This window comes from Phaethon aethereus (genome assembly GCF_964289735.1).
Source record: "Phaethon aethereus genome assembly, chromosome: 4".
In the NCBI taxonomy this organism is placed as follows: domain Eukaryota; kingdom Metazoa; phylum Chordata; class Aves; order Phaethontiformes; family Phaethontidae; genus Phaethon; species Phaethon aethereus.
Window position 1 is genome coordinate 42,696,266 of NC_138578.1, and position 26,857 is coordinate 42,723,122.

At 39.5% G+C, this 26,857-nt stretch overlaps 1 protein-coding gene across 1 annotated transcript in view; it reads right to left on the reverse strand.

Moving 5' to 3' along the window:
* NEK1 (NIMA related kinase 1) overlaps positions 1 to 16,571 on the reverse strand; it is a gene marked incomplete at both ends in the record, with an annotated part of 49,777 nt that extends 33,206 nt beyond the window's left edge. The window contains 16 exons of the mRNA XM_081998899.1: positions 609 to 740; positions 823 to 1,001; positions 4,053 to 4,127; positions 4,220 to 4,267; positions 4,409 to 4,468; positions 4,725 to 4,784; positions 6,837 to 6,994; positions 8,134 to 8,194; positions 9,462 to 9,662; positions 10,848 to 10,902; positions 11,971 to 12,057; positions 12,175 to 12,242; positions 12,699 to 12,782; positions 14,115 to 14,212; positions 16,282 to 16,378; positions 16,455 to 16,571. Coding sequence (XP_081855025.1) covers positions 609 to 740; positions 823 to 1,001; positions 4,053 to 4,127; positions 4,220 to 4,267; positions 4,409 to 4,468; positions 4,725 to 4,784; positions 6,837 to 6,994; positions 8,134 to 8,194; positions 9,462 to 9,662; positions 10,848 to 10,902; positions 11,971 to 12,057; positions 12,175 to 12,242; positions 12,699 to 12,782; positions 14,115 to 14,212; positions 16,282 to 16,378; positions 16,455 to 16,571 — 1,580 coding nt within the window. The remainder of the gene's footprint in view (positions 1 to 608; positions 741 to 822; positions 1,002 to 4,052; positions 4,128 to 4,219; positions 4,268 to 4,408; positions 4,469 to 4,724; positions 4,785 to 6,836; positions 6,995 to 8,133; positions 8,195 to 9,461; positions 9,663 to 10,847; positions 10,903 to 11,970; positions 12,058 to 12,174; positions 12,243 to 12,698; positions 12,783 to 14,114; positions 14,213 to 16,281; positions 16,379 to 16,454) is intronic.
* Between the last annotated feature and the right edge of the window lie 10,286 nt (positions 16,572 to 26,857).

Genomic DNA, 26,857 nt, shown 5'->3' on the forward strand with positions numbered 1-26,857 from the left:
TGAAGTCATTAAAAAAAATAAAAATCAATGATTGTTTACAATGCTTGTATATATAAAAATACCCAGTTTATAGTAATTACAAAGAATAAGCATCACCAAATTAGAAATTGCACACCATTATAACATCTGGCATTCACATCTCAACAAGGAAAGCTCCTAGAAGTTTTCCACCGATCAACAAACAGGAGCTAACAATTCTGGAAACATTCTCCCTCCTACGCTAGAGAGTCAAACACTTATATGTATAGAAGGCAGTCAGAATGAGATGACAGGAGAAGGAAGCATCTTGGCAGGTAACACAAAAAGTGGAACTATGAAAAAAGCAAAGGAGGAGGCTTATAATGTTATCTGCAACTGCATTAAACCAAGAATTTTGGCTGAAATCTAGTTTAGTTACAGTTGTTCATAATCCATTTTTGCCACTATTGGGGAAGCCAAGGTTTCCATTGGTTCAAAAGAATTGTGGTCAGCAAAGGACTAACACACAAACAGACAGCGCAGTACCAATGGATAAAAGTGATTTTGAGACGTCCAACTACTAAATGAAACAAGACACAGAACAAGAATCTAACATGTAGGGACAGATTTATGGAGTATCATAGTCCAACCTGTTTGCATTGGCTTGTTTAGACACCTCCTTCAATCTTTTCATTTTTTTCCTAACTGCACCAGCATCAGGTAAATGGTGATGACCTGCAGGCCCCTTAGGAACTCCTGGACGTATTCCAGGTGGAATTCCTCTGTAGATAAATACGTACAGTAACTTTCATTACTTTCATCTAAAGCAGACCACATGCAACTTCTAATGGAAGGTAGCCATACCTTTCAACAGCTTCTCGGCCTTGTACTTTTGCCCTCAATTTGGCTTCCCTCTCTTCAGCTACTCTAATGTTTTCCTTCTGCTGTTGCATCTGGTCAAAAATAGCATGATAGTGTTCATATTGTCCTCTGGAAGACACAGGAAAAGGACCAACACCACCTCCACCGCCATAATATGATGCCTGGAAATCAAAAGGGGTAGGGTGGAAATCTCAAATACTGGTTTTAACAAGCCCTTCCAATTTTCACTTCTTCAGCAGAATAAAAGCATTAATGTCCTGCAACAATGCTGTATTGGTTCTAGTTTTATTCCTGACATGCTCCTATTTTAACGAACTACAAGATATATAAATTAAAAACTTATTTTCCTGTTAGCATTTCATAATAACACAACATTTTACCTCCCTCTGATAATAGTCTAGTTATACCCGAGACATCTGTCACACATTTTGAAAGTTATTGGTAACAAATCCATTGAAGTATTATTGGAGACAGATGATCTACATGGTAAAAATAAAAGTTTTAGCACAAAAGCTAAAAGCGATACAGTACTAACTGAAGTACTAATGAGTGATTTGTAGTCAAACACCCATTTGTTCATGAAGCTGGAAACAGTTAAGAACTGACTTAAGCACTAACACAACTTCAAAGGTTGCTGAATGGCATTCAGTCCAGATTATCCAGGAATCCCCACTGTCACCAACCTATAATTTGGTTTCATCACCAGAATTGGTATGTTTCCCTACTAAAGCTCAGATCAGGGGAACATCTACCACAAGCTACTGCTTTATGTGAATTATCTTTGTCATTCTCAAAGAATTAGAATTCCTACAGAAGCTATGTGAAAATAACAAAAAAAAAGTTGCAAGCAGCTGTGTACAGTAGTAGCTAAGGATGGATGCAGAAAATGTGAAACTGGCAAAACAAAGTTAAGGTTGTCAGCACATGCATAAAAATGTTCCCTTTACACCTGGGGGAAGCAGTCAAATAGCCCACGGTAGTGAATCTATGGAATTTGATTTAACAATAGCGTCAATGTTCCTTCCGGAGTGGTCTTAACTATTTTAAATAAATTCAAGTGATTGCCTTTAATTAAATTCTAAGTGATTGACTACTTAGAAGTTCTTGAACAGATTATATCTGACAATGGAATTTAGCTCACATTCTGAGTTTTAGGTGCTCAACACCCATTGATAGTATTCTATAATATGTTTTACGGGGAGCTACCTGAAAGATCTATCCAGGCATTCAAATAAATATGCAGGTAAGCTGTTCATCTGAATAAAAATAATTTATTATACAAGACTATAGTTTCTACAAATAGATGGCAAAGCCTTGCTTTAGGCATGATTCAAGGTTTTACCTACCATTATTAGAGCTCAGTTTTCAAAAGGATTATCTAAAGAAATAGTATGATCAATCTCCAGGCAAATGCTATGAAGCAGGTACTCATCAACAGCCTGCAGACCAGTTACAGCCCCTGCTAGAACCAGAAGCCCAAAGCCAACTCCTTCCCTCTCCCCACTTTCCCTCAGGTGCCGACAACCAACTCAAAAAGACAAGAGGAGGAGAAAATCATGCAGTGCATGACCCTGCTGTGCCCTCATAAGAGGCATCATGGCTTGCATTATTGGAAAGCTTGAACAATGCTATTCAAAAGCATCATCGGAGAGTTGCTAGGTACAGTGTTTTCATGTTGGAGAAAGGAAAAGGATAATTAAGTCAGGAATGCTGTAATAGTATATGGAAACCCAGAGTGATGATAACCCAGCAGACTGCAGTAAGATTTGTACTAAACTATCCAATCTGGAGAAGACATTTAAATGAATTTTAAAGCATGTTCGCCATGACATTTTACACCAGTGACACTTAATGAAAATATACATGGTCACTGAACCTCAGCTTCCCCAGATGACTGAGGATACTGATAGTGAAGCAGCTGCAGCTACAATAGAACACTTTATACATTTGCACTGTCTAAGGACCTTGCAATAAAATTCTCAAAGTTAATCAGAAACATGATTGTTTTCAGGAATATATATAGCTCTGATCCAAATGTGACAATGCTGATATATCGTGTTGTATAGAAGCTTGCATTGCTGCCTGCCACTTTCATCTTGAGAAAGAGAAGGACACCATAGGAGCCAAATGGTGTTTTTGGATTTTTCCATTAAATCAGCACCTGGTAGTTTTTAAAGTCTGGTATGCGTAAATTTGCTTTTATATTTAAGTTATACTTACACGATGTGTAGCACACATCCAAAGATTATGTCCATTTTGAGATATATACTTAATAAGCAGCTACTGAAACCTGGTCAGGTGTTTGTGTATTCCTCATTCTTGTACAAGGAACGGAAAATAAAACTTCTATTCATTCTGACTCTACAGCTCAGTCAGAGCTTGTTTACAAAAACCCTACTACACATGTTTAGGCCAAGTATTTTTGTAATACTTGCTACCACCACAACAAATAGCTGTGTTTTAATCCATTGTCAAATAGATTTACACCACAGCAATACTTAAATTCCTGCACTGGCTCTGTTTGATGAAAGTACCCAGATGGTAGTAACTTCACGAGACTACTTCCCATAACAGTTATATTTTCATGAAACTATGACACACAATCAGGCAAAAAGAAACTGTCATAGGAATCAGGATAAATTATGTAATTAAATTATGTAAGAAGTGAATGGCTAGAGAGTTTACTGCTTTCAGAAAAAAATAATTAGACTTACACAGGATTTTCCACCCCCTTCCTGAACAACTCATCAGTATATATAAACATTTATGTTGCTAAATAACAAAGGATGCTTAGAAGCAGGTATTTAACACTAGGGAAGAGGTCCATTATACTATGAGAACCTGAAAAAAGACTTCAACACAAGAATTCAAGAACAAACTTGAATGTGAAAGAAGCTGTTCATGCATAGATTCAGCACAGAAAAAGTAGCAAAATTAGGAGTGGGAAAAAAAAAAGTGGTGCACGAAAACCATTACTGGCAGAAAGAGAAGAGATTCAGAAATTCAGTATTAAATATGAAAATTGCACATGATCTCCAAAAATGACGTGAAGAGAGTCTGTTACACAGTTTCTTCTAAATTATCCATAGATTAATAATGGGCAGCTCCAAGAGTTAAGCTCCAAGAGCAAATCTTTCTGAAAAGTGAAGGCCATGCCAGATAACCAAAGGTGGGGGAACAGACTACACCACATTTCTGCATCTGCTGCCAACCTTAACATCACCACTTCCACCTGAACCAAGCACATTCCTCCATCCTTGTTCCCTGGCTCTGTTTATTCGTTCCATCTGAAGGAGAAAACAATACAGGAAAACATAATTCAAGGAATCACTAAGTAAAAATTGAACTTCACTATTAACACATTTTAAACATATTTTACCCTTTCTTTTTCCAATCTTCTCATTTCATCTGCCTTCAGTAAACTCATCTGCAATGTGTAATGATGAAACATGTTTAGTAACTAGCAAATCGGACTACTTCATATTCTTACGCAACATGTAACACACCACAAGGTATTTCTTTAAAATTACTACGGGTGGAAAAAGAAAGTCTTGAGAATCTTGTCTACCTGATCTTTCTGGCGCTTTTCTTTTTCAGGCAATTCTAACCTTTTCTTTTTTGAAGGTTCCTGAAAAATAAGCAAATAATTTGGTATTTATTACTGACCCATTATTCTGACAAGTCTCTGTCAAGGTAGATTAGTGCTCCAATTGCTGGTATATGTCCACAAAGATAAAAAAAAAAAAAAATTTTAAAAAAATTACTGTTACATAATGTTTAGGAAAAAAGATACAGAAGAAAGGTTTGAAGATGTTATTTTGTCATTCTCGCTCTGGGCTTAGTTTTCGCTTAGTTTGAAAAATTAACAGATGACTTCATGATGCCTCAAACATTTTCCTCCTTTCTTCTCCTGGATTCATTTTCTTCATTGGAGTTGGAAAGGCCTTAGTTAAAAGATGAAACTTAAAATTAGACAGCACAATGCCAGAATGACAGAAAAATTCTGATTGGAAAAAAAAAAAAAAAATCTTAAACCCACAACTTAGTGTGCATAAAATGGGGTTTAAAATACTTAATTACTCAGGAGGTTTTTGATGAAAAGCACTGTTAGGATCTAGGGGTAAATGCTACTGTACTTATTCATCCTACACTACAAGCTCTGTCTTGAAAGCTGAAGGCAGTAAATCTGTTTTCTCTTAATTTTTCTTCTCTGCCAATATCATTCTGCATTACAATATTTTCCTATTATAAGTTTTTGAGGGCCCCTAGATATTAAGAGTCTCTTTCATTTGGAAAACAGATGTATTAGGTTAGGTTTATTAGGCTCTTTTGCTTGGGTAACTCTAACCAAGGTTCTTGTTACCTGTGGAAGAGGAGAATGCAGCCACTACTGAATACCTGGTAAAGAAGCAGCAGTATGTATTAAGTCATGCTGCTTACTTTAATCTTCTCAAAGAGGTGATGGTTACTTTTAAAGCATTTCTTCTTCTGACCGTATTAGAACACAGAGACCTTCATAACATTTTCTTTTGATGACCTAAAATCCTATCAAATGAGTACTTTAAAACCAGGTATTTCAGAAGACAGAAGCCTTTAAAGGCTTAAGTCAATGTAGTTCAACTACAGTGTGTTAATGTAACGTCACTAAACAAAGGAGATGATTGTTACATACTCCTCTGAAGAGCCAGTTGAGAGCTGCAAGCCTGGAACAACAGCAAAGAGAAGAAAATTTATATTAAACTGTAGCCATTGTTTCTATTCTACACCTTATCCCTTGTCACTAGGTACAATCCACAGAAAGAATGTGTCTTAAAATTGCAGTGTTACTGACTCCTTACATAGGACAAGAGGATATTTCCTCAGTCTCTACCTTGACACTTGGAGTCTCTATGCAATTTGGATGAGTGTTGGCTGGTAAAACTGACTCTAAAGACCAGCAGGCTAGCAGATGGTTGCACAACGAAGCCTTAAAACATAAAAACACTCACGGTCTCATAAGGACACGCAAGAAATCTGTGCATCCCCTTCTTCTTGTTCTCTTTTTCAAACTATGTATCACAAGCCAACAAGGCTTGTGTGATCAATAAGTTTTTCTCTTAAAACTCTAATAACTTTTGAGCTTGAAGATAATTTATATCTCACGGGTAATTTTCTATCCACCTATCAAATCTGACAGATGGATAGAGATCTCAGCATTATGTTCCCCAAAATGCCAGGGGGAGAAGGAAAAAACCAAAACCAACCCAACCCACAACAACAACAGAAATATGACTCATTCAGAAGAAAATTTGAAGTAATTATCTTGCTGAAGTGGGAGCTTCTTGGTTGCTAGTTGTTTGGCACATGCATACAGCTCAAAACTAGGTGTATCATAAACATCTCCTGGCCATGCAGTAATTAAATGAATAAAGACAGAGAGAAAAAAGAGAGTTTTATATAATAAGGAGTACAGAGAAGATGACTGGAAGACAGACCAAAAGTACTGTATGAAGGTATACAGAAGACTATTTCTCATTAGCTCATGGAATCAAGTCTGGAAAAGTCCTCTTGCAATTAGACAATTTCTCTGGCTGACAATGCTTTAGAAAACTACTAAAAAAGTTTTGAAAATTTGAGATTATTATTGAACAAGGAAGAAAGATGCATAATTCTTATCCAGTGTCGATGATCTTGGTATACCTGACAGACTTCAAATATTTCTAGGAGTGGTCAACACCAACAAAGGAACTGAAAACATGCAAAGCACATCTAATTCAGCGGTGGAATTAAAAACCAAACTTAGGTAACAGTCCCCAAAAATCATTAAATTAAACCCAACTAAACAACAACAAAAAAAATCAATAATGAAGCAAGCCCAGCATTTAAACTACTACAACTTTCTCTGCAGATGCACATACCCACATAAAAGACATTCTGAAAAGGAATGCATAGTATTTTCATAGCATTTAAATAAGGTATGAGCAAAACAGTTCAATTTAAGTAACTTAGCTTCTTACCTGTCTAGATTTAGCCAGTGGCTTCTTCTCATTAGGCTTTTTAGGTGCATCACAAGACTTCCTGATCACTAAAGGCACTCCATATTTTGCAGCAGGTTTGGTAATTTTCTGAGCTGGTCCAACTGTAGACAGTATTTGTTCTTGAGCTGGTCTTTTAGCTAAAAAGAAAAAAAGCTAATTGTTTTACAGCTATTCAGGCTGACCAGTGTACCACATTTCCCCTTCTCAAGTCTTGGAACAGCAAAACTGTGAGGAGGAAAATGGGTGAACTGCTAACATTTCATTCACATGAGCTGATGCATAAGTGCAATATACCCAGTTGTCCAAAAGAGCTCATCTAAATTTCATGCTTGATAAGAAACAGCTAAACACAACCCCTGAGCTTTTTATTCTCAACACTTCCAACTGGAGAACTGAAGCTTATTTCAGCTGCCACACTTTATTATCCAGTTGTCAAGGACACAGGAAAAAGTTTTCCTAATGGAATGGCAAGACAGGCCTCCCTCCACTGACAACACTGGACTGCAATCTGCAACACCAAAGTCAGCAGAAGATGAGCTCTGGAGAAGAGCTTCAATGGCCTTCAGGTATATTGTCTTCCCTGCAGAGCTCCTGAAAATATGCCAATATTGTGGATTTCACTCTGTACTAGCAGGGCTCTCTTACCACAGAATAGCCTGCAAAACACTTACGTAACACTATCAGAAAACACCAAAGCAGCTGCCGCAGCTTCAAGTAATTACAAGGAAATAAAATAAAGGGGAAGACTATCTAGGAACAAAAGGGTAAAATAATGCAGGGAAATGAAGTAAGGTAAGACCATCTTGACAAAGTGAACCAGGATCTAATTTGCTACCAGTAGGAGAAATTCTACTGCTTTGGGCTGAAGTCAGGGCTCAATCCTGGAATGTCTAAGAAAACCTCCCATTTTTTTACAAGAAATGGTATTTCTCATTACCTATTTATCACTAGTAAGGGGGGGAAAAAAATTCATATGATAACAACATATAAATTATTTCCAGTATTTGCAGTCTTCACTGCCTTTTTTAATTTCAGAAGCGTAGCATACTGCAAGAAGAAAAAGTACACCTAAATTACAGAACCATATTTTATACTTGTATCATTTGTACCCTACATACATCCAGCTCTCCGGGGGAGAGGGGAAAATTGCTTCCCTCTTTTTTCCTTAAACTGCTAGAAACAGGTATAAGAACACACCAAAAACAACAAAAAGCACAAAGCTACATACACAATCTTGCCAGAGCTGAAAGCAAAAGCACTTTACACACTTACTCACCTGGTGCAGCATGCGGTCCAAATTTCTGGAAGATTTTGTGATTGAATTCTTCTGCAATAAGCTAAACAAAAAGTTGAATGGTTAGCCAACAGCATTTATGTCTGAAGCTAGAAAGAACTTTTGAGAGAAGTGTGCCACTCCCAGTAAGCATCTAACTAATAGTATTTACTGTAACTTAAATTTAAATGAATACTCAACTTTATGTATCACTAACATTAATATGAAGCTAGATTCAGTATTTTCAAATATTTTTGGCATAACTACTCAAACAATTTTTAAAAGGCAATTTAGTCTGACTTCTGGGTGGCACATGTTACCTCATTTATGAACTCTCTAAGTATCTAGAAGGAAGTTAATGTGAGCATCAACATAGTTTTATGCATAGTTCGTTTTAGATTTCTGTATGGTTGCCAAATTTCACTTCAAATTCTCAGACAGCTTGTGTCAAAAAAATAGTCTTTTGGAATTGTTTGCAGATTTTAGTTTCTCTATCCTTTTCAAGATGGCAAAATGACTACACAAAGACTTCTGAATCTCACCTTTCATTGGGACTTTAATCAGAACTATTATTAGTTGAAAGTCTATTTCATCGACAATTGAAATTCCAATTATATATGGCCTTCTGAAATTTCTTTAGTTGTGAGTTAAAATCCACCAGAATTCTTTATACTTAATGAGGTCTCCTTTTTCACTCATTTCCTTCACATCCTTTCCTGTCTCTATTTATTTGCCTCGTATCAGGACTACTATTCACTTGTTAATCTTGATCTCTTTTGATTAGATTTATATTAAAAGGACATGAATAGATGTCAAACAATATCAGCAGATTCTAAACCAAACAGTGAACAACTTCTAGATTATATACACGTGATCTACTTAAACATCAAGAAATTTAAAGATTAATTTACTTAGCAATATTTCACAGAACACACTTTCAGGACATTGGACATTCCAAATTCTAAACAAAAAGTGGATTGAAGAAATTATGATAAAGAAGCGATGCTGAAGTCACTGACAGCAATGCATATCTAAACAAATCAACATCTCGCTCATAGTTCCTCACTATATAGAAAAACACACAAAACAACACACTTAAGAAAATGCCAATTTAAATTTGTTTGTGGAAACTACTAAATACTTAAGTAATTTGAGATTTTTCTTTACAGTTTGTAGTAAAACTCTTTTTTCCTCAAATGAAAGTGTCTCTATGAAAGCTCTAGGGAATATCATTAATCCAATTTCTTATGTTGTATATTGACATTAGAATAAAGAAAAGGAAATGTCCTATGATGCTTTCGGCAAAATTAGAATTAAAACTAACTCCATACCTGGGGTGTGAGAAATTTTTCAACCCGTTTGGCTATAAAGTTTTTCTCCAATATGGAGTTCACCGATGGTCTATTCCTAGGATTCCTTTTAAATAACTGTGTCAGCAGATTACGCAGGTCATAGGAGTAATGTGTAGAAACAGGAGGAAAAGGTCCAGAGATTATCTTCAGTACCAAGTTCTTCATGTTACCAGCTTCAAACTATAGCACACAAGAAAGAAATCAGTTGCTACATATTATTTACTGTCTGTCCACATGTAAGGCTGTATATAAAAATGAAGAGGAAACAAAAAAACCCAAACACACCTTCCCTTGCCTCAACACACCAAAAAAAATTTTCAAGGCCATATTATAGAGATATAAATTTTGCTAACAAATAATTATTTCCCTCCAGTTCTATACTGACAATGAAATCTAATAAAGGATAAAATAATTATACAATTATGTGCTTGCTCTCCTCTCCCAAATGCTTTCAACCATCACATGCCCTCCCCCCTTTTTAGCAAAGCCACATTTCAAATGAGAGAACATAAAGCATTCACACGCATTCAGTGTAAAATCCAAAGGAATGCTCAGGCTTCAGCTTACGCTCAGGAAGCAGAGTGCAACATTTCAATTTCTTTGTACAATAAAAACAGTACATACCACCCAGCTCACAGAAAACAACCTATTGCCATGAACTCTCAGAAAGACAACATTGTCAGCATTGCTGCCACAGAAACAACCAAGCAATAAGAAATTACAAATGCTTGAAATGAAATCCTTATCCCTGGAAATTTTTCTTCTGACTTGCATGTTTTCATCTTTTTTTCTTTTAATAAAAATAGCTATTTAAAAAAAAAACACAAACCAAAATCCACAACCAAAACGAGAGAGAAAAAAATACTTTTTTTTCCCTTCCTAACTGGAAAAAGGATGATAAAGATGTATTCTTCAAAACAACACACAAAGAAAAAGGCAAGTCTTTCACCCTGGGAGTTTTTTTCCTAAGAACTATTTCTGTTCTAAACAGAAATACATTAATCCACCTGCACAAAAGCCAACAGTCCAAATTCATTCTTTCAATGAAAATGTCAAGTTTTTGGAAAGAAAGGAACACTATTCACAGTATCCTTTACTACACCACCTAACAATTTTTTCAGCTAACACAGTTCATTAAAAACCTACACTGAAAACAACTTCTACAGTTTCTGGAGAGATTGGCATGAACCAAAACATAGATGGGAAATGTTTGTCAGTATAGGAAGAGGACACTAAAATGTTGAAGGTAATTTTAAACAGTCACCATGAAAGCCTTTCATCAACGGAAACACATTTGTGTAACATCAGGAAAAATCCCTGTTTGAAATCACTATTCTTTTAAAGAAACAGTAAGTTTCTACTCACCGCATGTTTAAGTGTGCACATTTCATACAGAACACATCCAAGGGCCCAGATATCACTAAATTGAAGAAAACATACTTAAGAATTAGTTCTAGGTGTAATATCTGTGAAGTCTATCTTTGAAAAGAAAAGGTTGTATTCTGAATATGTACAAGCTCCCTTGTATCTTCCACCTCCTCAAACCGCAAAACCCCAAACAAAAATAGAAATCAGCAACCAAAAATAAGGTCAACCTGAAAAGCAGATGGGGTTACTTTGGCTCCAGGTTTTATTTAGACCTTTTCATCTGAACCACCCCAATCGGAGAAATTAGACAAAATACGGACAAAGGCTTTTTTTCTTTAAATGTATGCATTTGCCTGAGGTCTTTGAATTGAAAAAAAAACAAAAAAACCAAACAAAACCCACCACCCAGTTCAGCAAATACAATTCTTAAAGTCAATTTTCCCTGTTTAACTTATTCTCACTCATTACAGGATTACAGAATTTGGTTAGAATACCATTGGATAATAAATCCCATGTAGAAGAAATTAAGGGACTATGAACTGTAATAATTTTTATCTTTAAGAAATCAACTGAAATGTGTATAAGGCATTCACAGCAACAGATACTGCAGCATAGTGCAGCCTAAGACTAACTTGCTAAAGACCATTTTAATTATGTTAGGGATGCTGTTACCAGATACAGCCTACTGCCAGGACAGCAAATGTATAAGCAAAGTATCTGTATGACACTTTTATCTGAAGCAAGCTGAGCCACCTATCTATGCATGTGCTTAGAGAATCCAATTACTATGTTTGTGATTTCATCCTTAACTCAGTTTCACATTCATCTTGCATAAACTAAGGCAGTACAGCTTGTGTGTAGATAAGCCAAAGTAGAGCCATAATTAAGAACAGAGCTAGATCTGGAACCCAGAGCATTAAGCTAAGTCTTCTCTGCAACACACTGCTTTCTACTTCATAGACCAACTAAGGTCCCACTTGTAAAGTGAGACTTGGTACCTTCTTGGGTAAGAGATGAACTAACGGCTGTTCACCATCATATGAATGGAACAACTTTAGATTTCTAAAAGAGTTCGCTTTTTTTCCTTAGCAAAAACATTCAATAAAATGCTTATTAGTACCTTTTATTGTTGTAAGGTTTGTTCTGACATATTTCAGGTGACAAGTAGTATGGTGTTCCTATGCAAGTGCGAGCCAACTCTGCAGTACTAAAAAAATAACAATGCATGTTAACTAGTTAACTCACATGAAGTGCACAGATTCTGTTTTCCTAGTTCAAAGTGACTTAATCTAAGTCAGAGAAAACAGCATCAAAAAGGAGTTACCTGTTAAGAACTCTGGCAATCCCAAAATCTCCCAGCTGGATTGTTCCATCTTTGGTTAAAAATATATTCTTGATATAGAAATTTTAAGAAGTCTGTTAATCAAAACATTCATACAATTGCAAACTTTCTGTTCTCAACATGTTTTGGGAAGAATAAAGTTTTCTACCATTCAATTGCTCTGAAGTTACTAGCAATAGTGTTATTGACTACCGTGAAACACCAGACTTATTCTAGTGCTACTTCATCAAAAGTTAAAGAAAACACTATTACACATTCTAAAACACAACCTTTTCTGTCTCCACACATAAATATGAGTAACACTTGAGTAGCTTCATCAAATAGACTCATGTGTTTGTACAAATATCACAGAAACCTCATCCAGACAATTCTGAAGAAAAGTCCTTCCAGTATTAGAAGTGTTTACATAAAAAGACTTTTTTCCATAATTTGCCAATTTATACTAGCAAGGTAAGAATGTAACCACTTTGGAAGTAAATTCAGTTAAACAATAGTTACCTACATACCTGTGACTTTATGTCCCGATGCAAGATTTTTCTATCATGTATGTGTTTTAGGGCTAAACAGATTTGTACAAACCAATCCAGAATCTACGTACAAAAGAAAATGCAACATCAACATCAATATTTATCTGAAAACTTCCCCAGTTACATAACTGGAGATATTATCAAATCAGTTTTATAACTATAACTCAAGATTTTACCCTTTTCCCACAAACCTGTCTGCATTTATACCACAGAATAATTAAAAACGTAACACTACTGTCACTATAATGCAAACTTTTCAATGAAAGATGCCTATTACCCAAATTAGATTTTAAGCCTGAGACTACAGGTTTCATTACATATTATAAAGCTAACAATAACATGCAATATGAATTTGATTGGCTAAAACATTTAAGACATGGAGCTTTTCATCTTAGAGATTGTACTTTTGCTGTAACCAACACTGGTCTTCTTGCAGTCCAGTTAATCAACCAAGAGTCCTAGAAAGCCATGATCATGTTTACAGAAACACTTATTTTATGCATTTGACCTTAAAAAGAAAAATGCTACAAAGCAGATTTCAATGCGTAAAACAACAAGCAACATAACTAGAAGGTTATAAACAGGCCAACAAACCCCTTTTTGTTTTTTAAATAAATTTGTAAAAATCACAATATAAAAAGTGACTAACAGCAAGAACTTTTCCATGTGAATAACAGTTTCACATTCCCAACTTAGAAGCACATAGATATCAAAATTACAGTATAATGCAAGGTGTAATTTTCACTTTTCCACTTTTTGTAAAAGTAAGCCCAAATTAGAAAAATGAAAAGTTTAACAAATTATATCCAAGACGTTTCATGATTACCCTATTCTAAATACCATCAATAGACCTAATATACTACTAAGCCTTTCCATCCACAGGTAAATTGAGATCCTACTGAATGCAGACACAAAAGCATAAAAACAATTTATAAACAAGGAAGCATACGTCAGTTCTAACCAAAAAATTGAATCCTACATAACCTATTTTCACTTAATTTAATGAAATCTGTACATAAAATCCTCTCAATTATTCCAAATTCTCCCACAGTACCAATGACTTTATAACAAGTACATGGAAAAAGAAAATCTGCTGGTATACTTCCAATACAATATGAATTTTTTTCCAATGGAAAAAATAAACTTTTGAATGATGTCAACTTCATATTGCCACATTTCATATTATCACACTTACAATCAGTATTACAAAACATACCCAGGATTTCCAGCTAGGTTTTTTTTAAAGATACTACTGTGACTGATGGCAACGAGAATCACAATTTGAGAACCTCCTTTTAGATTAAGCAGCCATATCTACCAAACTGAACCAAAATAATTTAAAATGCATGAAAAAGTGTCATGCAACAAAAAACTATATCAGCAGTTTGCTGTTACCTGATCTTCAGAGAATAAGATTCCTTTCTGGGCATTTATTTTTTTAAATAGGTCTCCTCCTTCACAGTAATCCATCACTATGTAGAGACAGCCATTTTCTGTAAAATAAAACACAAAGTATTTAAAAAAGAAACAAAAGACTCATCTTCAACATAACTTTCCAAATATCTTCACTGCAGTCACAGAAAAAGCAACAAAAAAAATTCACATTTTCACCTGCAGCTTCAGATATCATTTATTAGTCCCTTTTTTAAACTTCAAGTGAAAATGCTTTCATTATTTTAAGTTTCACAACATAAGTTTCCCATTTCTGGTAACATCAGACTATTTTGATATGGAGAGAAAAAAAGTGCATCTGCTAAACCAATGCCCCAAAATGGGGTTCAAAATCACTATGAAACTAAAGATGTCGCTTGTATGAATGCAATACATTCAAACAAAACCTGTTTTCAAACATCCTATAGATTCCCTACCCTAAAAATAGAGATCTTAAGTTCTAATTTAGGTAGTTGCCTCTATTGCCTAATTCTTTCTTAGAGTTTTACCTGGACAAGTTATTACTCACACTAAGTTCAAGAACATGACAATCATTAGCTCTCACAGTAGACATACATTTCATTTCAGAGACTGAAGAACAGTAACAAAAGTTCCAGCAGACAGTGCAGATGGAAACAATTATTTTCTCATTTTTGAATGAAATTCAGGGGGACTTCCAAAAATCCTAAGCAAGTTTCCACTAGGAGGTATGAACATATATAATACATTTCAAATAATGTTACAGCTTTCTTCCCAGTGCAATCTTTTCCACTTAACAATGAAAAAAAGAGATTAGGCAGAAGCAAATTGCAAGTTACCAAAGCCATAACAACACTATTCACATACTGGGCATGATTTTGACAAGAGCTGAATAAATGCATAAAATCAATCACATGCTGCTCAAAAGAAAAACTCTTATTTAATGAAAAAGTTAATCATAGCACTTAAACACCTCTAAATAGAGTCAAAATTAATTAAGCCAGCTAAGTCGCTTAAATTTCACTCCCACAGAACGCTTCTGAAATCTGCCTTTCAAAACATCAAACCTAGGATTTTTCTTTTGTGCTTACAGCTGTTTGTATCTTGCTTAAGCTTTATAATTGGTATTATTTTAAAAGATTATCCTAGAAGCCTGGATTTCTTGCAGACCTGGTGCTGAAATAATTCTCTTTTATAAGCCAAATTATTATGTTCAAAGTCTATGTGCTTTAGCAATAAAGATGCAATACGAAGTCTTGTGAACTACAGATTACAGGATCTAACTTATAAGAAAAAAAAAAAAAAGGCAGTCTTAAAGAACAGGCCTCTATTACAGAGAGGACAGAAGCATGGATTTATAAACCAGAAGACTGTAGCTGTGCAATATGGCTATGGCACAAAATTCTTATTTAATGAATAGAAAAAATAAAAGCCCCCAACCAAAAGACATATGAAAATCAGCAGAAAGAAAGGAAAGGAGAAAAGAGCAGTATCCTTAAAGAGCATCTGAAATAATACTTAGGTTTTTTAATAGTATTTTAACCTATATGATATGCTCTTGGAATATTTTATTTGTCCTGCTTATTTCCCAAGACATTCACTGTCAGAACAATGTGGAATTATAGTTCTCCTTCCTTCATAGCTTTATGAAGTAAACAGCCCCAACTCTTTTTCCAACTCTGCAAGCAGTAATGTGACTGCAGTTACTGAAGACTGTATTCTAAGGCAACAGACTTTGAGATAAAATTGCTCTTGCTAGGTTATCAATACCCAAACTTAGACCATACTCATATTGAACATACACAAGCATTTAAGTTGTCAGGGTATATACAAGTATTCAAGGAGACTTACACTCTGGAGAAACAAGAGACCGTAATCCTTTCATTTAAGCATCAACCAAAACTGATGCATGTAAGAAAGAGACATGAAGATTTCTGTTCAATTGTTGCACTTTTTTTCTTTACTATTATTTTTAAGTGTGCAGGGAAATTGTGAAAAAAATACAACCAAAAAAGAACTGAAGTAATAAAGACATGAAAAAGGCTGATTAAACAGAGGAAACACACTGACTTTTAAACTAAATGCAATAAGTAGTGCACAGACAGTCACTTACTATCATTACTTCAGGTTCCGCTGTATTGATTAACCTTACCTTCAAATGACTCCCTATACAGGACAATATTCGGATGTTTCATGTTAGCCAATACAGCAACTTCTCTCCTTGATTCTTCCCTCTCCTTATTTGACATCTTCAGAAGGAAAAAAAATATTTTTGAGAGCAGAAATACAAAAAGAATGGATCAATAATTAATAATAATCACTTACCTTAGAGATGTTTATTTCTTTAATAACATACTGTTGGCCATTTTCTTTAGCTTTGACAAGAATTGCTTTCCCAAAAGATCCTTCTCCAATCTTTCGTATTTTAATGTATTTATCCATAGTTATCTTCTTAAAGCATCCTTACTCAATTACTAGGCAAAAAAACCACAAAACAGATTTAGTTAGCCGTACTTGGTCATCTAGCCTGCCAGGTCATGTTACTTTCTTTTTTTTTTTGTTAAACTCAAAACATAAATCATCTACTCTTAGTCTCAGTTCTATTTTGGTACAGTTGGCTCATTTGGTGTAGAAAAAGGGCTGCATTGCTAAAACCAGTTTAATCTTTCATCTTGACGGACAGTATAAAAAATGGTGTGTTTTATCTTTGAATGCAGGAAGCAGCCAGTGCCATAACTTCCAATTCAGCTAGCATGCAAACATCATACAGAGCTATTGCACCTGCTTAACAAACTTTCATTCAACTTCTAAGAACTATGATAGTATGGAGGGAAAAAAATCCCTGCATGTTGTTTCTCAAGAAGCACTAAATACAGTATTATGGAAGTTAGTCACTACAATGAAGCCAAAAATGGACTGAATTTGAGAGACCCCCATCAAGTTGAGAATCATTATTCAATATAGAAAGGCGTGACCTTAAGTCTGACTGAAAACTTGGGTAATTTATTTTTCCATGTTGCATATAAAGAAAATTCTCTTCAAAATAGTTCAAATCAGTATTGTTAATGTACTATCTGACACCTTTGACTACTACCTTTTGAGATTAAACAGATTACTCAGCTGAACATTAATGGTGTTTAAGGTTCTATATTAACACTTTGGTAAAAATAAGACACTAGTGACCTGCATGTGGAAGGCAATGTAGAGAAGTGTAAGAACAGCGAAGAGAACACCAAAGCAATACATGTCAAAATGAATTCACAGTGGACTAAAAGGTCACCTTTTCTACAGTAGAAAGAACTTCCATACCCTAAGGAAGTTTCTGTAAACTTAAAAAGACAAAAGGTTCCTAAGCTTTTCCTGCATTCAAGCCTCGAGACCACTAACAGCATTTATGCTTTGCTGTACCCAGCTTCCTTCCAACAGGAGAACCTAGTATCTTAGATCCGTAAAACACACATATCTCAGGTGAGGCTCTTCTCCCCGATTTGGGAGCATTTTTTTTGGTCACAGAATTACCATGCACAGATGCTGCTAAAGAGTCTCAGGAAGATGAAGGACCCATACCATGGAAGCAGACTAAAATGAATAAGCTTGGTTAGTATAGCAAGACAAAACATAAGAGAACTGAAGTAATCTTTTCTGCAAAATAGGAAATGGGAAAAGAAACAGGACTAAGGAGAACTACAAGAAAGAAAAAAACCAAAGTGACAGGCCTGCAATGTCTTTTTGTCCTGTCTTTTCGCCTTGAAGTACAAAAGGTAGTTTAGTGTGAAGCTGCACTTCTAAAAAAAGTATTAACATCAGTATTAATATCAATACTGTCTTTTGGGCAACGGTAAAACATAGCAGGTAGGACACAATTTAACTTCACGTGGCTTTACTAAGTTCTCTTCCTATCCCTGCTTTGTTTATGAAACAGCCTATGCTGTACTATAGCTAAACCAGCTGCATCAGGCGTCGCTTAGGGCTCCTACTGCACGCTGTTCTGTGCAAATATAAACGACCAATAAGCAGCCTGTGGGCTAGAAGGTACAGTTCAGTCAAACGAGGTATATAATTTTGTACGAGATAGATGGCTTATTTGTACCCGTGGCATAGGAAATATGAGTCTTCAGAAAGGACAGCAGCACTGACAGGGCGTTGGCTTTTCAAGCCCTAGGCAAGAAGTCATTTTATCCATCACGGACACGCACGAAAGCGGCGGGACATAAGTCACACCCCGAGACAGCCTAACCGACCACTGCGTGCGGAGAAAGCGAGGCGATAGACCCGAACCGCACAGCCAGACCACGACCAGGCGAACGTAAAGCGGCACCGCGCAGTGCCCGCCGGCCCGAGCCCAGCGGCAGGGGAGGCCCCCAGGCCACGCGCCGGACCGGGCCGCGCTCCTCAGCCGGGCCCCACCAGGCCGCCAGAGCCAGGGCGAGAGGCGCAGCTGGGGACGCCCTGCCCCGAGACAACTTAAGAGAGGGAACCCGCCGCCGGCCTGGCCGCACCACTAGCTGCTACTGCTGCCGGATCCCGCAGAGGGACAACCCCGAGCCCCGCCCGCCTCAGCCCACCTCAACATACCTCCCCGCTGCGCCCGCCACTGCCACAGCCGCTCAACCGAACCTCACGCCCGCCACGGGCCCGCCCCCTAAGCCCCTATTGGGGAACCCTCCCAGCGGCTCAGCTCCTACTGGACGACGTGCATCAAGGCGGGGCAGCAAATTCGCCTGACCGCCCTTCCCGCGTTAGCGGTGCTTCACCGTGGTAACGCACGGCCAGAAGTCACGTGACGGCGGGTGGGGCGGAGCTCCGGCAGGCCGTCCCGCAGCCGCGGCGGGGAGGGGGGGCTTCCAGTCGCTCAGGCGGTTACTTGCGTTTAGGAACACAAAAAAAATGAAACCGCTGTAAATCTTTAACGAACCAGCCATGATCCACACGGCCGCGCAGCCCGGCACCGGCGGCAGGTGTCTTCCCAGGGTCGTCCCTGGGGAGGAATTGGGGGAGGGGAGGAGAGCGTGTCCCAGCGGGGCTGTGCCCAAAGCTTGCCCGGGAGGGACAGGCCGCCCGCGGCAGCTGGCAGAGTGGATCCTCTACTCCCTAGTCAACAAGTCCGTGTTCACAGCGCGTACGTGTAAAGGCTTGTGATTCCCAACGCTCTAATTGCCTTGATCCATCGTCCTGCGCGCGCACCGTAAAGCGCGGCTCCGCCGTGTTAGTCTTTTATATGAACGAACCTGCGGCTCTTTTACTATTTCTCTTTGGGGGAAAAAACCAAAAAACAAACCAAAACCCACCTAACCTGCCACAGTATTTTCGTGGAACCTCCACTCTGTAGATGTCTAGTACACTCTTTACTGGCCACGGTATCCCGGGCAGACACGGAAACACCTGCTTCAGGCTGACGGCAGACGGGAGGCACACGCTCAAGCCCGAGAACGGCATTTCACCCGCAGCTAAGCAAAACCTTTAAGCTCTTGGGACGCTATAGTCAGGCCGCGCGGCGCCCGCGAAATTTGGATGCGGCTGGATTTGGCCAGCAGAACAAACGATGCTGCGGTGTACTACCCCGCCACCCCCTTTACCCCGGAAACCCGTTACTTCCCGTTCGGAAGCACGGGGATTTCTTCCTCCCCCGTTCCCGCCCGCTCTCTGGGCCCGCAGAGAGACGTAACCTGGGCCCGTGACCCGCCCTCACGGAAAGGGCCGCCTCCGGCGCGGTCACGACCGGCGGTACGGCCCCCGTCAGCGCCCCTCACCGGGCGCGCGCCTAACGGCCGCTCCCCTCAGCGGCCGCCGAGAAGCAACGCCCCTCCGCGGGGGTGGGCGGGCAGGAGGACCCGTGTCGGCAGCGGGCCGTGGGAACCGGAAGTAGCAGCGATGACGCTAACTCCGGCAGTCCGGCAGGCGTCGAGTGGCGGTGCGCGTGCGTGTCAGGAAAGCCCCGCCCCCAGACCGAGGGGGCGGGGCTGGCTGGCGTAGCGACGGTTGGGCCGGCGGCCGAGCCGGTGTCCGCGGCGTTTCTGCGATCCCGCCCCGTCGCGGCAGGAGAATGAGCCAGCGCTTCCCCGGGGAGCAGCAGGCGGCGCCACCCGGACAGGTAGGGGCGGGGCTCGTCTCGTCTCATCTCATCTCCCCTCGGCGGAGGGCTACGGCGCGGGACGGTCGCTGCGGCACCGCGACGTGACGGGCGGGGCTGCTTCGTCCTGCCCCTTGGCGTTGGAGCGAGCGAGGCCGAGGTGGCGGCTCCGGCCCGAAGGCGGTGGCGGCGGGGCGGGGGGGGCGGGGGAGAAGAAGAGAAGGCAGCCCCCGCCGCACGGCCCGCTCGCGGGGCTGCTGCTGCGCTCTCGTCAGCCAGACCGCTTCGTCCTGCGGCCATCGGGCGGGAAGGGGCAGAAATGGCGGTTCCTCACGGACCCCCCAACTTCTCTGTCCTCCCCCGCCGCAAGGGGAAAGGCCGGGGTGAGGGGGAGCACCCCGCCTGTTTACACGGCGCGTTAGCTCTTCTCACATGATGTCGGTGTTCTTCTGTGGTTCGCATACGAATAACTGAAGGGCTCTGCAACTTAAAGACGCAGAGTGTCCTCCCCACGTAAACAGCGTTAGAAGTATTATTCTGCTTGAGTTGCTCACTTTATTTTGGTTCACGGGTTTGGTTAGTTAGGCTGCTGTTACACAAGAGAGGGGGATAATGGACTCTTCTTGGAGCTTCTTAATTAAGTGAGGAGGGTGCAGGTCAGCGAGGTTACAACTGAAGATTGACTTCATTTTTTCCTATTATTGTCCCTACTTATCCAAAATCCTTCCTTTCCCTATGAAAAACATGGAGCTGACTGTAAAACAAGCATGTATCAGTTCTCACCCAAAATGAGCAGTGGCAAGTGTGACAGTGGAAAATTGTGTGCTGATAATGAAATATGTTCAGTGTTGAATGGTAAATTTGCTGTGTCACACTTTAACTAGGTAAAACAAGGCCTTAAAACCAAATAAGAACTGTTTCTGGTGCTAAACTGTGGTAGAATAGATACTTAAAAATATTTTTTGAAAGATGTCCCGAACTGGTAATCATTTGGGTTTTAGGATTTGCACCTCCCTATTGAGGTTGTGAGACCTCTGAAGTCTGTGGTGCAGAGTTTGTGGGAAAAAAAATCAGTTAATGATTGTCAGATGTATTGGTGCTTTTTGCTTTCAGATGCCTTTCTTCTTGGTGGACCTGTGAAGGATTTTGTGTTCTGTATCCCTTGGTAACATAGATGCTTCTTTGCAAAAACAGCTATTTGAATGAAGGACGTGTTGGCATGAGAGATTTGAAAGCAGACAGTTAGCAATACTGTTTCTCTATTCAAGGAATCTTCAGTGTGCTGTAATGTAAAATAAAAAAAACCCATCACTTCTGTATTACAGGAAATACACCTTTGTGAAGTAAAATAAGCCCCTCGAGAACTCACCACCTGTCACTATAATTTTTTTCTAAGATAAAAGTCTTCCATTGGCTAATGGCTTTAAATTTTATGTCTGTCTCTGGTTGGCAAGAAGATGTAAACTTGCTGCTCAGTACCCTGAGTTGTCAAAATAGGAAGCAGTTCTGCTCTGGGAAAACTGCGGTTAGCTTGAAACTCACAGCTTGAAATAAAATGACTTTGCATCTCTCTGCAACACCTGTGAAAATAAAAGGTATATAGTGCTCACAAAAATGGAGCTTGGTTCTTGTTTGCTTCTGTTTAGTAGTGGTATGTCAATCCTAAAAATTCTTTGCCTGACAATAGTAGAAGTCATGCACAATGTGTATTGCAATATTTCTAGAAATATATTTTCCTTGTTCTGTGGTTCTTTCTCTCTTGTGCTCTCTTCCATACCTAATGTTTGTCACAAATTGATGTTTCAGTCACCTGCAAGTGAGAACCCACTGTGCGCTGGTTATTCTAAGAGCAGCTGGGTCTAGCTGCATAATATAAGTTCTCCCGTTCACTGAATATACACTGTGGCTTCCTCCCCACTCCCTCCCCCCCCCCCCAGCTTTGCTCTGGGGCTTTGAGGGCTCTGTGTGTGTGTGTGTGTCTTGGCATTTGAACAGCAGAGTTGCATTCTTTGAATGTAAGCACTAAAGCTGGGACAACTGTTCCAAGTTCAAAACCATTGCCAAAAGGCATTCTAGGAAAATTTAGAATTTTCTTCCCTCCTCTTATTTAAGTGACTCCATATAAGTCTGGATAGGTGGTACTGTGCAGATCAAGTTTTCAGGGCAAAGTCTTATAATAATTTGGCAGCAGGGATATTTTTAACTTGGTCATAATAAAAAAGTGGAATAGAAGCTCTGCTGTTGAAGAGGTTTGTGCCAGAAACGATAGTGCCAGTTCAAGTTGTTTGAAGAGTTAATTTCCTAATTCTCAGCCACTAGGTTGTGTGTTCCTGAACTTCTTGCTTTGGCACCTCCTTGGCAGCAGCAGTAACCCAATAGTCTCTGAAAGTGGTCAGCAGCAGTGATGATGCCTGTGAGACTGCTGATAGACCCTCCCTGCTCATTTTCCTCAGACTAAGGTTTCAACTTTATACCTGCGTGCTCCAAGAGCAAGTTCCCAATTCTGTGCTCTCTGTGTCAGTCTTTCCCTTATGTCATAACCTGAAAGTGCAGATTCTGTGCTGGCTGACTTCCTAAAGCTGTTCAGGTGTCAGGCCATGTTTTTATCTGTGCTCAGGAATGAGGTGTGCAGCTCCAGGCTCTGCTACATCGTACTTTGTGCTTGTTTATATGCCAGGCTTTGGAAACTGAAGATGCTCGGAATACTAGAAAGTTGAAAATAATAAATTTTTATAGCTGTTTAACTTGAAACTTGTTTTTCAATTTTGGAAGCCTTTATAAAATCATCTGAGAGAACAACGTTTAGACAAAACAATGCTCATTTAAATTGATACTAATAAGAGGGTATTTTTACAGACTGTAAAAATAGTGTTTGCTGGGACACGTGCTCTGCCTTAAAAAGATAGAAACTGAAAAATCATCATAGAACATTGAGATAGTGGTTACACTCAATGAGCTGATAATACCTATTAGCAGAGAGAAGAGTGTTAGCAAAGTATTTCCTGGGCTTCATGCGTAAGAGAAAGGATTCTAGATAAAGCTGTTAAAATACTAGTAAATCTGTTTACATCTGGAGTATCCTTATTTGTTTCTATTATGTGGTAAGTAATCTTGCATATGTATTCCTGGAAATGAATGGAAAGAAGAGAATTTATAAGTTCATAGTGGGTGCCAGTGTGTTTTTTAAATGACTTGCAGGGGGTCTACTCTGTTGTTTCCTGTAGAACTACCTAACCATTCAGCTTTTTTGTTTCTTAAGTGCTTTGCTTAGGCTTTCTAGTTACACGAATACACTCTGTGCTTATTTTGTGAGGGTAAGGAGGAATAGTAAATGAAAAAGTGAATTAAGTTCAATCCTAAAGCACTGACCCTTTGATAAAAATAATGCTTGCTGTTACTTTTTTTCTTATTTCTGGTATATTTTGATGTATGTGGAGTCATAGAATAGTTTGGGTTGGAAGAGAGCTTTAAAGGTGTTCTGGTACAATGGCCCTGCAATGAGCAGGGACATCTTCAACTACATCAGGTTGCTCAGAGCCTCATCCAACCTGACCTTGAATGTTTCCAGGCATGGGGCATCTGCCACCTCTCTGGGCAACCTGTGCCAGTGTTTCACCACCCTCATCGTGAAAAACTTCTTCTTTAAATCTAGTCTCTAAATCTACCCCCTTTTAGTTTAAAACCATTGCCCCTTGTCCTATGGCAACAGGCCCTGCTAAAAAGTCTGTCCCCATCTTTCTTATAAGCCCCCTTTAAGTACTGGAAGGCTGCAGTAAGGTCTCCCTGGAGCCTTCTCTTCTCCGGGCTGAACAACCCTACCTCTCTCTGCCTGTCCTCACAGGAGAGGTGTTCCATCCCTCGGATCATTTCTGGGGCCCTCCTCTGGACCCGCTCCAATAGGTCCATGTCTTTCCTGTGCTGAGGGCTCCAGAGCTGGACTCAGGACTCCAGGTGGGGTCTGACCAGAGCAGAGTAAAGGGGTAGAATCACCTCCCTTGACCTGCTGGCCACGCTGCTTTCGATGCAGCCCAGGATACGGTTGGTCTTCTGGGCTGTGAGTGCACATTGCCGGCTCATGATCAGCTTTTCACCCACCAGTACCCCCAAGTCCTTCTCAGCAGGGCTGCTCTCCATCCCTTCATCCCCCAGCCTGTACTGATACTAGGATCGCCCCAACCCGGGTGCAGGACCCTGCACTTGGCCTTGTTGAACCTCATGAGATTCTCACGGGCCTATTCCTTGAGCTTGTCCAGGTCCATCTGGATGACATCCCGTCCCTCAGGCATGTCAACTGCACCACTCAGCTTGGTGTCATCTGCAGACTTGCTGAGGGTGCACTTGATCCTGTTGTGTCATTGGTGAATTGGTGAAGATGTACTGGTTCCAATACGGACCCCTGAGGGACACCACTTGTCACCAGTCTCCATCTGGACATTACATCATTGACCACTACCCTCCAGATGCATCCATCCAACTAGTTCCTCATTCACCAAATGATCCACCCACTAAATCCATCTCTCCAACTTAGAAGGATGTTGTGGGGGCCCATGTCAGAGGCCTTAACAGAAGTCCAGTTAGACAACATCCATAGCTCTTCCCTTTTCCACTGGTGTAGTCACTCCATCATAGAAGGCCACCGGGTTGGTCAGGCAGGACTTGCCCTTGGTGAAGCAATCTCTTACACCTGGGGACTGAGAGCTCTTCTGCTCCTTGGAAAGCATCCTTAAAGATCTGCCAGCTCTGTTCTGCTCCCTTGTCCCCGAGGGCAGTTTACCAGGGGGTCCTATTGGCTGACTCCCTGAAGAGCTCTAAGTTTCCTTTCCTAAAATTCAGGGTCCTGACTTTACTCTTCGCTTGCCCCATATCCTTCAGGACTGCAAACTCCAGCAGTGCATGATCACTGCAGCCCAGGCTGCCTTGGATATTGACATCACCAATTAGCTCACCTGTTGGTGACCAACAGGTCCAGTGTGGCATCCCCTCTGGTAGGGCTGTCTCTTACCTGGCATAGGAGGTTTTCCTCCATGCACTCCAGGAGTCTCCTGGATTGCCTACAGCTCGCCGTGCTACTTTTCCAGCAGATGTTGGGGTGGTTTAAGTCCCCCAGCAGGACGAGAGCCTGTGAGCTCGATGCCTCCTGGAGCTGGTGTGAAAAGGCTTCTTCAGTAGCCTCCCTTTGGTCAGGTGGCCTGTAGTAAACACCAACCACGAGGTTCCCTTTGTTGCCTCGGTCTTTGATTTCTCTAAAAAATTCATGAAAGAGGAGTACTCAGATGTGCATTTTGCATGTTCATATTGCAATACAGTATAATGAAGAAATGTTTCCTAACTAAAATAGTAAAAATGTAATTTCACTTCCGTAATATGTTTAAAGTACAATTACCGAGGTGACTTACTATTTTGACATCCTGCCAATTAAAATTCAAGTACTTGCTTTCATGAAAGATGTTTTGTGTTTTTCCTTCTACTCTTATCTCCAAAGTAGTGTTCTCTGCCAGATTTGTTGGTTTTGATGTGTTGTCTGCAGTTCTTGATCTACTGTAGCTTTTCCCCTGAGGTTTCTGTTATGAATTTGTCTCTTGTATATCTGTTGGGGGAGGGAAGCAATTCTCCATATACTTCCAAACACACTCATTTTTTGATTCTGAAAAATGAATCTACAAATTTCCAAAGGGGGTATCTTTAAGAAAGAAAACTGAAGATTTTTTAAAATTATTATTTGACTTCTTGCTGCTTGTCTTGCAGAAAACTTTTAGTCTCTCATGGAATACTACAAATGTGATCAAACACTTAAAATTGTTATCAGTCTTAGGACTTACCAGTTTTCTTCTGTTTTGTACGGGGACATGAATATTCTTTTAAATTACCCAACAAGGCTTATAAGATTGTAGAACACTTGAGGAGACCTAGCAACCTGTGCATTAAGTATTCATGTTATTACTACAGTTACAAAGATCTTGATGTTTATTCTTCTCTAACAAATTTAAAGAAACCCCAAATTTTGTTTCTTTGGATAGGGAATGGTTTATTTTTATACATTAGATCTATGAACCCCTTGAACTGATGTCATCTCTGTGCTTATGTAACATATTTAAGATAACTGACCTTCTTGTATTAACCCTCTTAGCTAAAAGCCTTTCAGTAAAGTATTGCTGAATCTTTTTTCTGTAACTTTCAAAATTAAAAGTCTCGCACGAAGCCACTTTTTTTTACTCATAAAATCTTGCTTTCAACTTGATACTACTCTTTAACAGTAATAATTCCCTTCTGAACTCTTCTGCCAGAAAATTGTCTGCTATTTGTAGACCCTGACAAAGTACACGTAATTTTAGAAGTTGTGCTTTCCAACCAGCCAACTAAGTATTACAGCTGGAGAGAAGAATATTCAGGTGAGGGGAGCTTACTTTGCATTCAGAACTGCTAACACACTTGATGTAGTGAATACTTCACTTTTGGTTGTGTTTGGTTGTGAAGCATCTAGGGCTTCGCTGCCTTTTGGTTTATTGTTTTGTTTTTTTCTTTCCCCAATCTCCTTTGGTTAGAGTATATGTTTTTATTAAAAACCAGAAACAAGCCATTAACAATCATATTAACATCATAGGTTCACAGGTATCTCTTAACAGATTTATTTATTTATTTCTTCTTTTGAAGATGACCA